The following is a 13531-nucleotide window of genomic DNA, read 5'->3' as shown; positions in this document are numbered from 1 at the left end:
CTTTGCCATGATGAAATGAAAACACACAAGTCTGCCTTAGTGCAACAACATGCCCAGTGCTATATCGAATTACGGTGTAATATTATTTACAACAGACATACCTAAGTGACCCACAAAGTGACATAACAAACTGGTGGCCTCCGCTCATGGCCACTCCTATGAGGAGCTCCCCCTGTGGCTGTGGATGAGGTGCAGGCAACTGCTCACTAGTGCCTGTCTGGGACTGAGATGCCTGTAGCTCTTGGTTTTGGCATGGAGGTGTCGGGAAGGCTAAAGTAAACGTTGGTCCCTTCGAGGCAGAGACACGAAAAATAATTATGGGGAATGAAGAAATGGCAGGGACATTGAACAAATGTTTTGTGTCTGTCTTCAATGTAGAGGACACAAATTACGTACCAGAAATGAAGAGTGATCAAAGGGCTAATAAGAGTGATGAACTTAAGGTAAATAATATCAAGAGAAAAAGTATTGGAGAAATCACCTGATGGCCTACATTCTAGGGTTCTAAAAGAGGTAGATGCAGAGGTAGTGGGTGCGCTGGTTATGATTTTCCAGAATGTTCTAAATTCTCTATGGTCCCAGTGGATTTCTATTCAAGAAAGGAGGGAGAGAGAATACAGGGAACTACAGGCCAGTTAGCCTGACATCAGTCAGTGGGAAATGCTGACATTTATTAATAAGGAAGTCTTAACAATGCACTTAGAAAATCATAGTATGATCAAAGTTTTTTGAGGATGTAACTAGTTGGGTAGAAAGAGGGGGACCAGTACAAGAGGCATTCGATAAGGTGCCACACAAAAGGTTAATGGCAAGATTAGGGCTCATGGAGTTAGGAGTAATTTTTTAGTGTGGATAGAGGACTGGTTCACAGACAAGAAGCAAAGAGTATGGATAAATGGGGCATTTTCAAGTTGGCAGGCTGTGACTAGTGGATGCTGCAAGGATCAGTGCTGGGTCCTCAGCTATTTACAATCTATCTTAATGACTTAGATGAAGAGATCAAGAGTAATATATCCAAGTTTGCTGACAATACAAAGCTAGGTGGGAATGTAAGCTGTGAGGAGGACACAAAGAGGCTTCACAGAGCTATGAACAGATTAAATGAGTGGGCAATAAGGTGGCAGATGGAGTATAATGTGGGGAAGTGTGAGGTTATTCATTTTGGTAGCAAGAATAGAAAAGCAGAATATTTTTTAAAAGGCTTGAAACCTGTAAATACTGATGTTCAGAGGGACTTTGGTGTACTTGTACAAGGAACACAGAAAGTTAGCATGCAGGTACAGCAAGCAATTAGGAGGGCAAATTGCATGTTGGCCTTTACTGCAAGAGGATTGGAGTACAATGATAAGGAAGTCTTGCTACAATTGTACAGGGCTTTGGTGAGTCCACACCTGGAGTATTGTGTGCAGTTTTGGTCTCCATATCTAAGGAAGGATATTCTTGCCTTGGAGGTGAAACAGCAAAGGTTCACTAGATTGGTTGTGGGATGAGTGGGTTGTCCTTTGATGAGAGGCTGAGTAAATTGGCCCTATACTCTCTGGAGTTTAGAAGAATGAGGGGAGATCGCATTAAAACATACAAGATTCTGAAGGGGCTGGATAGGGTAGATACTGAGAGGTTGCTTCCAGTGGCTGAGGAATCTAGAATATGGGGACACAGTCTCAGGATAAGGGGCTGATCATTTCCTACTGAGATGAGGAGAAATGTCTTCACTCAAAGGGTTGCGGATTCTCCATTGTTGAATGAATATATTTAAGTCTGATAGATTTTTGGTCACTCAGGGAATCAAGGGATATGGGGAGTGGGCATGAAAATGATGAGGCAGAAGGTCAGCCATGATCATGCTGAATGGTGGAGCAGGCTCGAGGTGGCTATATGATTTACTCCCACTCATATTTCTTATGTTCTTATCACTGTAGGGGCAGCCTCTGTCACAGGGTGTAACTCTACAGATGCTTCGTTTGTCCGAGGGGCCTTGGAGGCGGCTGATGATGACAGAGCCCCATGAGGGGTGGCCCCCCTCATCACCATCTGGCGCCACGTCAGCCTTTTCATTAGCGCCCTTGATTGCTAGAGGGAACCACCAGCAGGAGTGCAGCTGGCATCCCCTCCATGCTTTGTTGCACCATTTGCGCCACTGACCGGTCAATGCTACAGACTGCAGCATGCATTCCATGCATGTCAGTGCACTAATCCTGCATCCACTCTGAATGATGCTGCATATGACTCTTCATGTGGTTGGCCACTGTCTAAATGGAGGAGCTCATGTGCTCAGAAGCACTGAGACATTGTGGAGTGCATGTGATGAATAGACCCTTCCATTCCCATTCCATGGCTATGTAGTGCCTCAGGTAACTCCAACATGTGGACACACATCTCATACTGGTTCTCCAGGTACAGCTGCCTGTTTCGTGACTCCCTGAGGCTCTGCATCTCCGCCCTGCAGAGCAGGGCTGGGCCAGTCCTCTATGCTCTGAGGGGGACTGGCCACAGCTGACTCTGCCTCCTCCATTTGCTGCCTTCTCTGATAATGCCAAAGGACCCATCGAGGTGTGAGTATCTGGGCTGGTGGAGGGTGAGCAAGAAAGATATGACGGTGCCAGTTCTGAGATGTCTTCCTCCTCTGATGCCACGTGATGGTGTTGCTGTTGTGTGGACTCCTGCCCCTCTGCAGGTTGCCCTGTGGGAGACATAACAGGAGGGGATGATGAGAGATCGGGACACTTAACAGGTGCTTCCACTACTTAAAATAATGAAATAATAAAACAGCTTATGCAGTTGTATGTTTGCTTCAAGAGTGATGTCCCTTTAAGAACTCTGTATACTAATGGGTTAAGTACAAGGATATAGTCATGTGATGCGAAGTCATAGGCACTCTGCAACTGTAACACCCTAGACAAAGGTTCTATACATAGTTTGCTCTATTGTATATAATAGTTTAGCTGTTAATAAACCTGTTAGAGATCTTAAAGGAACTGGAATCCATGTACCTCATCGTGTTGCTTAAGATAACACAAAGAACACATGACATGGTGGCAGCTGTGGTGAAAAGACCAGCTATAACCTTGAAGACCATGGGCAAACAGCAGACCAATGAAAAACTTTAAAACAAGTACCTGAAAAGAGTGAAAGAAATACTGGCCCAAACAGTGGAAAGAAGAAAAAACTTACCTCCAGCTATGTGAGACAGAGCACTGAATGACAGGCTGCAAATAAATTCCTTAAAATTTTTTTGAAGCTTGTGTGGAAAAAAAAAGGGAAAAACCCAATTCCTCTCTCAGGATGATGAAGGTTGCTGCAATTACAGGAGGTGTTCCAAAAAAAAAGTGTGGGAAACCCCCAAATGCTGCAGAGTATCCATTGAAGCAGTCAAGTTGAAAAATCATTAAACCACTCAACCGTGAAGAAGATAAATACACTCTAGCAAAAAAAAGCAAAGGAGCAAACCCTTGAACTGCCTATCTAACAGCTGTGTAAACATACAGGCTGAAATGCTAAAAGCAAAATAAACAGAGTACACTGTCAAGCACCTGTTACTCTCCATCAAAGCAGCTAATCTAATAAAAAGAGAATTTCTTAAAGGTGAAACATCGCATAGCTAATAGAACAAGTTTTAAAGCCAGTTTCAAACCACAAATAGAAATGCCATAACAAATACAGCACTGCAGGCACACATACAGCTGAACAGAGTTAAATACAGAGCAGAAAGAAAAAGAACAGCAGAAAGATGATATCAAATTTCCCAGCATTTACTGGAAGGCCATTGATATCTCATCCGAGTTCAAACTTTTTAAACAAAGAATGCAATTATGCTTCACAGACCAAGCGGTTATAGAACCAAAAAAACAGGCTGTGAAAATACTGACTGTAATGAGGGGTTATACAAGATCAATACCTCTGGCTTATCTGAAGAGGACCAGAAAGCTCTCGCAAAGATATGGAAAGTGCTAGAAGATCAGCTTCGGGTAAGAGTGAATTTTAGAATTCATCATCTGGAATTGATATCCTACAGGCAACAGCCACAGGAATCAATAGATCAATTCGTCAGTAGATGCCGTAGCAAGGGCAATGAATGTAATTTTTCAGAAACTGTGCTGTCGGAGTGAATAATGGAGCTGGTGAGTGTTTCAACACCTATTGAAGCATTTCAGAAAGACCTCTTGGGGAAAAAGAAAGGTCACAGAATTGATGCACTGCTAGAAGATGGCAGGAAATACGAAGCCATTGTAGCCGGACAAGAGCATCTGCAAGCACTAGTGTAGCCGACAGTATTTGCATGATAACCAGATCGCAAAAAGCAAGCAAGCTGTGTGGTAAGTGTGGTTTGTCCCACTCACAGCAAAGTTGTCCTGCATTTCAACACCTGTGCAAGGCATGTGGTGCAAAATGACACTGGGCCCACCTATGCAAGAAACCTGGCTCCAAAGATGCAGCCAGAAGTCACAATAGGACACAAACACAGAGAAGACAAACGCAGCAACATGGCAACAGCAGCAAGGACAGCGTCAAAGACCTGTGTAAACGCAAGCCGATACATGAAGTCCACAGCGAAACAGACCTGAAACAAGGCTCAGAGTGGAGCAATTCTCAGCCAGAAAATGAGCAGCCCTTTCACATTGTGAACCTGACACATTGTTGATGAAGTCAAACAACTGGAAGCTTTTGCTACTGCTAACAACATGTGCCCAAAGAAAGTTGGCAAACACACACTCAAGATTAAGATTGACACTGGAGCTAGTGCAAATATCCTACCAGTCTGAATCCTGAAGGATATGTTACCGGAGTCGTTGGAAATTAATGATGCAGCCGACAACTGCAGTGTTCAGAGTTAACTGCATACAATGGGTCACCCATCCCTTGCAGTGGCACACGAACAATGCAATGCAGTTATGGCAAGTCGTCATGGATCCAAATATTTTACCTGGTAGACACGAGTGGACTAGCAGTGGCAGGATTACCAACGTGTAAGGACCTCAACATTGTGACTATCCACGAGGGCATCAAGGTACCCATTACAGCAGAAGAGACCAAGGGTACCCGCATTGAGTCAGTCCACGAACTACAACAAATGTATCCAGACAGGTTCAAAGCCATAGGAGATTTCAAAGGTGATGCCATACTGCACCTCAGAGAGGATGCGATTCCGTCAAATGACCCTCCCAGAAAGTGCAGCGTGCGCATACAAGAAAAGCTGAAGTGTGAGTTAGATGAGTTAGATGGCATCATCCGTCGTGTGCATCATCACACAGACTGGCGCAGTTTAATTACATGCATATTAAAGAAGGATGGAGCAATCAGGATCTGTCTAAATCTGAGGCATCTAAACCTCTCCCAAAAGAGATGCCCCACAAGATTCCAACACTAGAGGAATTGAATCCCAAGTTCACAAGAGCCAAATTCTTCTCCAAGTTGGATGCTAAACGTGGATATTGGTCAGTACACCTAGCTAAGGAATCTCAGGAAGTCTCCACCTTCAGGACACCATTTGGAAGATATTGCTTCCAGAGACTACCCTTCGGCTTATCTGTCAGTCAAGATCTGTTTCAACAGCATATGGACAGAATTATAGAAAAGGTGCCTGGATGTATATGCATTGCCGATGATAGTGTGGTAATGGGAAAAACCAAAGAACAGCATGATCGAAATCTTCATTCACTGATGGCAGTAGCTCGTTGTGAAGGGCTCGTATTTACCAGCAAAAGTGCCAGGTGAATGTAAGTCAGATCAATTTCTTTGGCTTCATCTACTCAGGTTGCGGAATCCGTCCTGACCCAGGCAAAGTCAAAGATGTAAGGCATATACCTAACCCACAAGACAAGGAAGATCTACAGAGATGTCTTGGATTTTTCAACTTCTTGGCCCCATACATTCTGAATTTTTCTGACAAAGCATCATCACAGAGAGCTCCTAAAGAAAGACGTACCATATGTATGGCAGGAGGACCATCAGCATATTCTTGAGTCAAACAAGCATTGTCAGCAGAAACCTGTACCCTGCAGTACTATGATCCAAGGAAGGAGACAATCCTGGAAGTCGATGCCTCACAAAAAGTGCCATCATGCAGGATGGCAAACCAATTGCATTCAGATCCAAGTATTTATCCTCAGCACAATCCAATTGCTCAAACATAGAGCGTGAAACACTTGCTCTGGTGTTTGGGATCACAAGGTTCCACACCTACCTGTTCAGAAAGCTGTGGAAACCGACCCAAACCACTGGAGATGATCTGGCGCAAACCATTGACAAGCGCACCACCTTGACTGCAGTGACTCTTGGTGAAATTATAGGGGTACGACTTCAATGCCTGCTACAAACCGGATACCAAAATGGTCACCTCTGATACGCTGAGCAGGTTGCCAAACCCGAACAAGGATGAAGAAGTTCCACTGAATCTACAAGTAGACAGCAAGGACATCAAGGTGGAAGATTTGCTCAAAATCGATTTATTGCATTTTGGTCAGCGCAAATGTGACCAACTACAATCAGAAACAGCCAATGACCCACAAGTGAAGGCACTGTGGAGAGGCATATAGCAGGTTGGCCTGATACGGTAAAAGAGGTGCCAGAAACCCTCAGATGCTTTTGGCCTTATAAAGAAGAACTCGGTATCTCGAGAGGCATCACCTTCACAAGTGCTTGTGGCCAGAGCTCTCTGACAGGACACCTTGTCACAACTTCACCAAGGCCATATGGACATAGAGTGAACGAGATGACTGCACAGGACACTGTTTATTGGCCAGGGATCAACGGTGACATTGAAAAGTTGGTGAGGATATGCGAAGCATACCAGAGCCACCAGCTGCCTCAATGCAAAGCACCTCTACATCCTCACGAGATTCCGTCAATCCCTTGATCCAAAATTGCCATTGATGTATTTTCTGTGAATGGAGATGACTTTATCTTAGTCACCAATTATTTCTCCAAATTTCCAATTGTCAGACAGGTAAAAGACACTTCAAATGTGGTCGTCGCAGACACATTGAGTGCCATATTCAGTCTATTTGGTGCACCTGAAGAAATTATTTCTGACAATGGGCCACAGTATACGGGCAGACCTTTCAGGGATACGTGTGCCAAATGGGGTGTAAAACATGTGATGCCTTCACCACATTACCCTAGATCTAATGGTCTTGCCAAGCGAATGGTTTGCACAGTAAAATCACTTATCCTGGAGTGTAGGACAACAAAACAAGATTTTTGTGTTGCTGTGCCACATCTATGGATATGGGCTTACCATCACCAGCAGAGATCATGTTTGGCAGACAAGTGCGAACGATTCTGCCAAGCCATCATCTGTCCAAATTCTCCGAGATGCAGGAGATACTGCTCAAAAAACAAGGGAGAATGAAGATCGCGCATGACCGACATGCAGGGGCGGAACTACCTCAGCTACGAAAGGTCAGGCTTTTCCACCCCACAATGAGAACATGGTTACCTGCAAAGGTATCCAAAGTATGCAGTGAGCTTAGGTCCTACGAGGTTACAACATCTAGCGGAGCAGTGTTGAGGAACTGAAGCCAATTAAGAGAAGTGTGCAATACTCCAATTGCTCACAGAGGACTCGAAAGAACACACTCCGATGATGAGGGTGTGACCGAACAACAGGACAACAGCCAACAAATTGACAACATGTCTGCAAGCCAAGAACAGCCAAGGATGAAATCCATATCCCCAGAAGGTTGTACCATAACAAGATCTGGAAGAGTTGTCAAACCACCAAAGCTATATATGGACTCCTAAGCTTCTGCACTTGTAAATTTCACAATCCCTATCGTCATACTTGTAAATTTTATAATCTTTATCCCTGTAGAACTAATTTAGATATCCAATTTTGTTTTTATTTATAGCGTATGAGACTTATCTTTAGAAAGAAAGGGGATGTTGATGATTGCTTTGAGTGATGTCCCTTTACGGACTCTGTATGCAATGAGCAAAGTACCAGGATGCAGTCATGTGACTGGAAGCCAAAGGCACTCTGCAATTGTAACACCCTAGACAAAGGTTCTGTACATTGTTTATTCTGTATTGTACATACTAATTTAGCTGTTAATAAACCTGTTGGAGATCTTCAAGAAACTGGAATCTATCAAGAAACCACCTTATTGTGTTGCTTAAGATAATACAAAGAAAACATGACATATGAATTGACAGCTCATTGCATGGGGAGGAGTTTCATGCATCCCTGAACCTAGAAATGTTGAGAACTTTTCACCCTGTCTATGTTGGACTCCTATTTCTCCCTCTCCAACGTCCCAGTGGCTTGTCACTTTGGCCAGATCAAGGGCCAGCTTAATGTCAGTGACGCGAGCTGGGGCACCCCGCTGTCCAGTCATGCCCTCTCATATTCCCTGGTGTTTATTTCCCTCACCACTTGTTGCTTTTCATTGGCATAAGATGATGTGTTGATGGCACAGTGCGGGGTCAGGACCCGGAAATGAACTCATCATTGGGGTCCCGACCCCTAATTGAAATCCTGCCCCATGTTTGTTATTTCCACAACATCATAGTTCCCTGTTGCCACCACATCCTGCAGTGGCAGCATCTTCTTTATAATGCTTCCTAGATTTACATCCTTTCATGTTCTCCAGTGGCAGCCTATTACTGGCCTCCAGTTCATGTATCGTTGTCCATTTCCTGTGATCCATTTCATCTGCGATCAACTTTTCTGATTGCCTTTCTTCCTCCCTCCACCCCTATCTAGTTTAAAGGATTTTTGATTGCTGCCTTAATACTCTTTGCCAGTCTCTTTCTATCTATTTGGTTTATGTGTAGACCATCTCTCCTGTACTAGTCATTTCTGTTCTGCAAGTAGTTTCAACTATTTATGGAAGTGCCATTCCTTTATATACTCAGATTTCTTGCTGAACTCCTTTCCTTTCTGAAATACCAGAAATTTACTTGAGAACATTACTTTGCCTCCCCTATCTTTGAGTCTAGAGGCAATCCTTGTATTTGTGACTGTTAAGGCCTTATATTATTTCTCCCCATATCTTTTACACTCGTGTACACTGCCACCAACATGACCTTTCCTGTCTTTTACGATATCCCTTCTAATTTTCTTCCATATATACAGCTCTGACTACAGTTTGACAATAGAGTATCCTGTAAGAAGGAACTACCATTTACATAGCGCCTTTTACGACATCTATGTTCCAAAGTGTTTCATAGTCACAGTTACTTTTGAAGTGTAGTTATTGTTGTAATGATGGAAAATACAAGGATGTCCTTAAAGCCTCCTGGCAAAAATGTGACATCTCCACTGATTTGTGGGAATCTCTTACCTGAGACTGCCCAAAATGGAGAAGAAGCATCCGCAAAGATGCCAGCCAGTTCGAACAATGTCGACATGCCCAGGTAGTGACCAAATGCAAACAGCGGAAGGAGCTTTCGTAAATTCGAGCTTTTCATTCACTAGCCTCACCAAACACCACCTGCTCCACTTATGGTAGAGTGCGCGGATCCAGAATTGAACTATTCAGTCACCTAAGGACCCACAACCCTGGAGTGGAAGAAAGTCATCCTCATTACCCAGGGACTGCAAAGAAGAAGAAGAGGGAAAATATGGCAACCAATTTGTTTACAACAATGTCCTACAAAATAAATGACCAGATAGTCTGTTTTAGTGATATTGATTGAGGGATAAAAGTTAACCAGGATGCTAGGAGAATTCCTCTGCTCTTCTATGAATAGTGCTTAGCAATATTTTGTGTCCACCTGAGAGGGCAGATGGGGTCTTTGGTTTTAAGTCTCATTTGAACCCGTGATGATCTGCCTCCCTCCCTGCGATTGACTGACACCCTCCGCGATCGACCGACTCCATCCTGCGATCTTCAGATCTCTCTGCAATCTCTCCCTGCGCTCTCTATCCTATGATCTCCTCACACCCCGCCACCTCCCCCTCCCCCCAATCTCTTCTCGTGATCTCTCTTTCCCTCCTCTCCAGTCCCTGGCTGCCAGTCAGCCTCTTAATCTGGTCATTTGCAGGCCCTCCGCCTTTTCCGTATTTTTGGGTTTCCTGGCTGCTGTAACTTGCCCCTGCCTCCTACTAAATATTGGGCCTATGATTTACTCCAAGTTGTCGGTTTTTTTTTCTAGCTGCCTGAACCTTTGACGCCTTGTTTCCTTGGACAGAGCCTGATGTATGCTTATTAATATAATCTTTTTGGTAGCTTCACAGACTTTCTTATTAGTTTTATTAACTGTAATCTGCACTGTCCCTGCTTCCTTGACTTCCCTCGGTACTTATATCTATTTCATGGCAACTCTGTTTCTGATTGTACCAGTCACCATCTCCAATTTCTGGTGATGTGCTCATAAGTTCTAACATTAGCCTGCCCATTTTACTGACATGTGATGATTCAATTACTAAGAATACTATCCATTTGTCCTTAAAGTTCCCTCATTTTTTCTGCAGTTGTAAGTTCTTTTACCCTCCTCTCTAATGCTTTTCTTTTAGTTTATTAAGCATTTGACAATTGCTGAACTGCTTTACCCTGTATTCAAGCTGGATTTCTTATTTGTAAGCACCCGACAGCAAACATACGTATGCCATCTGTCTTAATTATCACTAGTGTCTTCTTTAAAACTTAATTCTTTAGTTTGTCCCCTTCTGTTTTAACTTCCTGTTTTTACTTTAACCCTTTGAATGAAATGTGCTTTTTTTATAATTGCACATTTTATAATATAAATTATTATATCATTTTTATTCCATGTTCTAAACTGCTTGGAAATTACAGTCTTTACATTCTCCCCTCCAGTTCTCTTCTTTCTTGGTAAGTTTACTTATGCTAGGACATGATTCTGAAGTCCTGATTCTGATTTTGTCCTCACCAATTATGCATATATGTATATTTTAGCAGAGTTCACTTCTTAGCAATCAGGAACAAGAACTTTGACCCTTCTACTCTCAATAGTTCAGAGACATTCAGGTGAATTGTGGTTCACAATTTATTTACCTGGAACTAGCAGAGCTGTTAAGAATTAATCACAAAGAGTAGATGTGTAACATAGTGTGTGAAGTCTAATTTCTAGAGATATAATACTTTTGCCCATGTTTTTTTTCCAGGCTGTGTACAATCTGGCAGATGTGGCGTGCAAGTGCCATGGTGTTTCTGGCTCCTGCAGCTTGAAGACATGTTGGCTTCAACTGGCTGATTTCCGGAAGGTGGGCGATCTGCTGAAAGAAAAGTATGACAGCGCTGCTGCCATGAAAATTAACCGCAAAGGGAAGCTGGAGCTGGTAAACAGCCGCTTCAACCCTCCCACTGCAGATGACCTAGTTTATCTCGACCAGAGCCCTGATTACTGTGTGAAGAATAAGACCACAGGCTCCTTAGGCACAACGGGCCGCCTCTGTAACAAGACCTCTGAGGGAATGGATGGCTGTGAGCTAATGTGCTGTGGACGGGGTTATGATCAGTTCAAGACTGTGCAAGTTGAAAGGTGCCATTGTAAATTCCATTGGTGCTGTTATGTCAAATGCAAAAAATGCACCCAAATAGTTGATCAGTTTGTTTGCAAATAACTTAAAACTAAAAAAACTTTTGATGTAAAGGGTGCCTGGAGAGTTCCCGCTTATCCAAAAGAAACTGTTAACATGATGAATGTATAATGCGTGTGCTCAGACTTCAGCAAAAGATAAACAGAATCCATATTTCACTTACCAGATAAATGAACTGCTTTATAATCACTTCTTTTAATATATATAATTAACTGGATCTAGTACTGCACTCTACCTTTATACTGTCTGGCTCTCCTTGTACGATGTATAGTGTATGAGTGACAAGTGTAGCATTAACGACCGAGTCTTGCCTGCTGACTATTTATTAAAGATGCGGTCACAAATATTTAGCATTCTGACCTAATTTAATTCAGATTTGAAAGCCACCTTTTGCCTTCTCCTCCCATCAGCATTTCTACCACCTATTTTAGCAAAATACCTTATACTTTGTAAATAAGAAAACAGCCTAACCCTAATAACTGGAACTGCCCAGAAACAATGAAATAACCTGCCGGTGAATTGAAAGAAGGGAAAGAACATTTTCCCTGTAAGATGTTGATATCAGTTGACATTAATTCATTTTAGGTAACAACCAATTATTTTCTCTCAAATAGCTATAATTGTGTCTTGTATTTTGCAATCTAATAATCTGCACTGTTTTTGCAAATTTCAATAGCTATTTTTGCAAAGTACTTGTATACTTTCAACTTACATTCTGCACAAATGTGTATATATGCTTGTACTTCGAATATGTGCCAGAATGAAAACAGGCATGCCACTATATTTAAACTGCAACCTGATTTGATTTGTGCGAAGATGCATATTTTAAGATTAAATAATCTTTCAGTAGCAAAGAACTGTAGAGCATGGTCTACAACAGTAATGAGAATGTTATAAATAATATTTCTATCTGATAACTGAAAATTTAAAAGGGGAAGCCCAGTTTTTTTAAAAAAAGACTTTGAGAATTGGGCATGCAAATACCACATTTGTGGGAATAAAACCAAATAAAAAAACATACTCAAAAATAAACTCAAAGATGGCTATCCCAGTATAAAACAATGGAACCATCTTTTTATATGTGTCTGTTTCTTGAGTTAGAATGAGACTTAATAAATTTAATGGCCAGTCTCTCTTGTTCAACTGATGATGGAGGGGGAGTTCTAACGTTGTAAATAAAGAGCTTGTATATACCAAATTCAGCCATTGGATGAGATATTTGTTACATCAAGGGCTCTCGCACCTGTATGTTAATGCACTATCTGCAAAAGATTTGAAATTGTTTGAAAGAAGAATGAATGAAAGAAATGCTCAACGTTTTTGGGAGTTGATTTAAAAACTTTTTTACAGTTTATAATTGTTTACATTGTATTAGAATGATTAGGTACTGTTATTTAACAATACTTTTAACCACACATGTCTACATTTCATTTCAATGCAATACACACAAGGCCATTCATTCTATCACTGTTTATCTGGATCAACAGTAAAGATTGTAGCTATACTTTTTAATTAAAGCAGATTTGGTAGCTCTAAATTATTTAACATGAAGTCTAAGTGGTAACAACCCACCTTCACGGCAAAAGTTTTGAAAAATGGCATCCTTACCTCACACAACTATAATGAAGATAATGGAGAATTCTTTATGTTCCTATTTTGCATTTAAGACTAATAGTAAAAACACACTTGGCTATTCTACATTGTTAGAATACATGTATATGTCAAGTTATATTGTTGCTTGTTCCTTCTGTTCATTATTCCACCCATTAAAAGAACCTGTTATCATTTTAATAAAATGCTTCCACCCTTCATCATTTAAAATCTAAAGCAGTGCATTATATTCTCATTTTTGGTAGAATAATTAAATAATAATACAGATTGTCTGGCTGAGCAGGCTGGATGGCCCAGCAGGCTGGAGCTTCTTTCATTTTTGAGACGTGGGTTTGGATCCCGCTAAAATATATGAAAATAAAATCTCTTTGGTGGCTGTTATGAGCCTCACGTGATACCAGTTTGGGAATCTTAAGGCAA

General features: G+C 41.9%; 1 protein-coding gene across 3 annotated transcripts in view; it reads left to right on the top strand.

Annotated features, from left to right (window-relative positions):
• Positions 1–13271, top strand: part of wnt5b (wingless-type MMTV integration site family, member 5b) — a 161089-nt gene extending 147818 nt beyond the window's left edge. For all 3 annotated transcript variants that reach the window (XM_068050775.1, XM_068050776.1, XM_068050777.1), the window contains exon 5: positions 11066–13271. In XM_068050775.1, the coding sequence (XP_067906876.1) occupies positions 11066–11524 (459 nt within the window). In that variant the 3' untranslated portion in view covers positions 11525–13271. The remainder of the gene's footprint in view (positions 1–11065) is intronic.
• Positions 13272–13531: the final 260 nt, after the last annotated feature.

Source organism: Heterodontus francisci, chromosome 18 (genome assembly GCF_036365525.1).
Source record: "Heterodontus francisci isolate sHetFra1 chromosome 18, sHetFra1.hap1, whole genome shotgun sequence".
In the NCBI taxonomy this organism is placed as follows: domain Eukaryota; kingdom Metazoa; phylum Chordata; class Chondrichthyes; order Heterodontiformes; family Heterodontidae; genus Heterodontus; species Heterodontus francisci.
The sequence above is the reverse complement of the archived record's forward strand: the minus strand, read 5'-3'. Positions and strand labels throughout refer to the sequence as shown.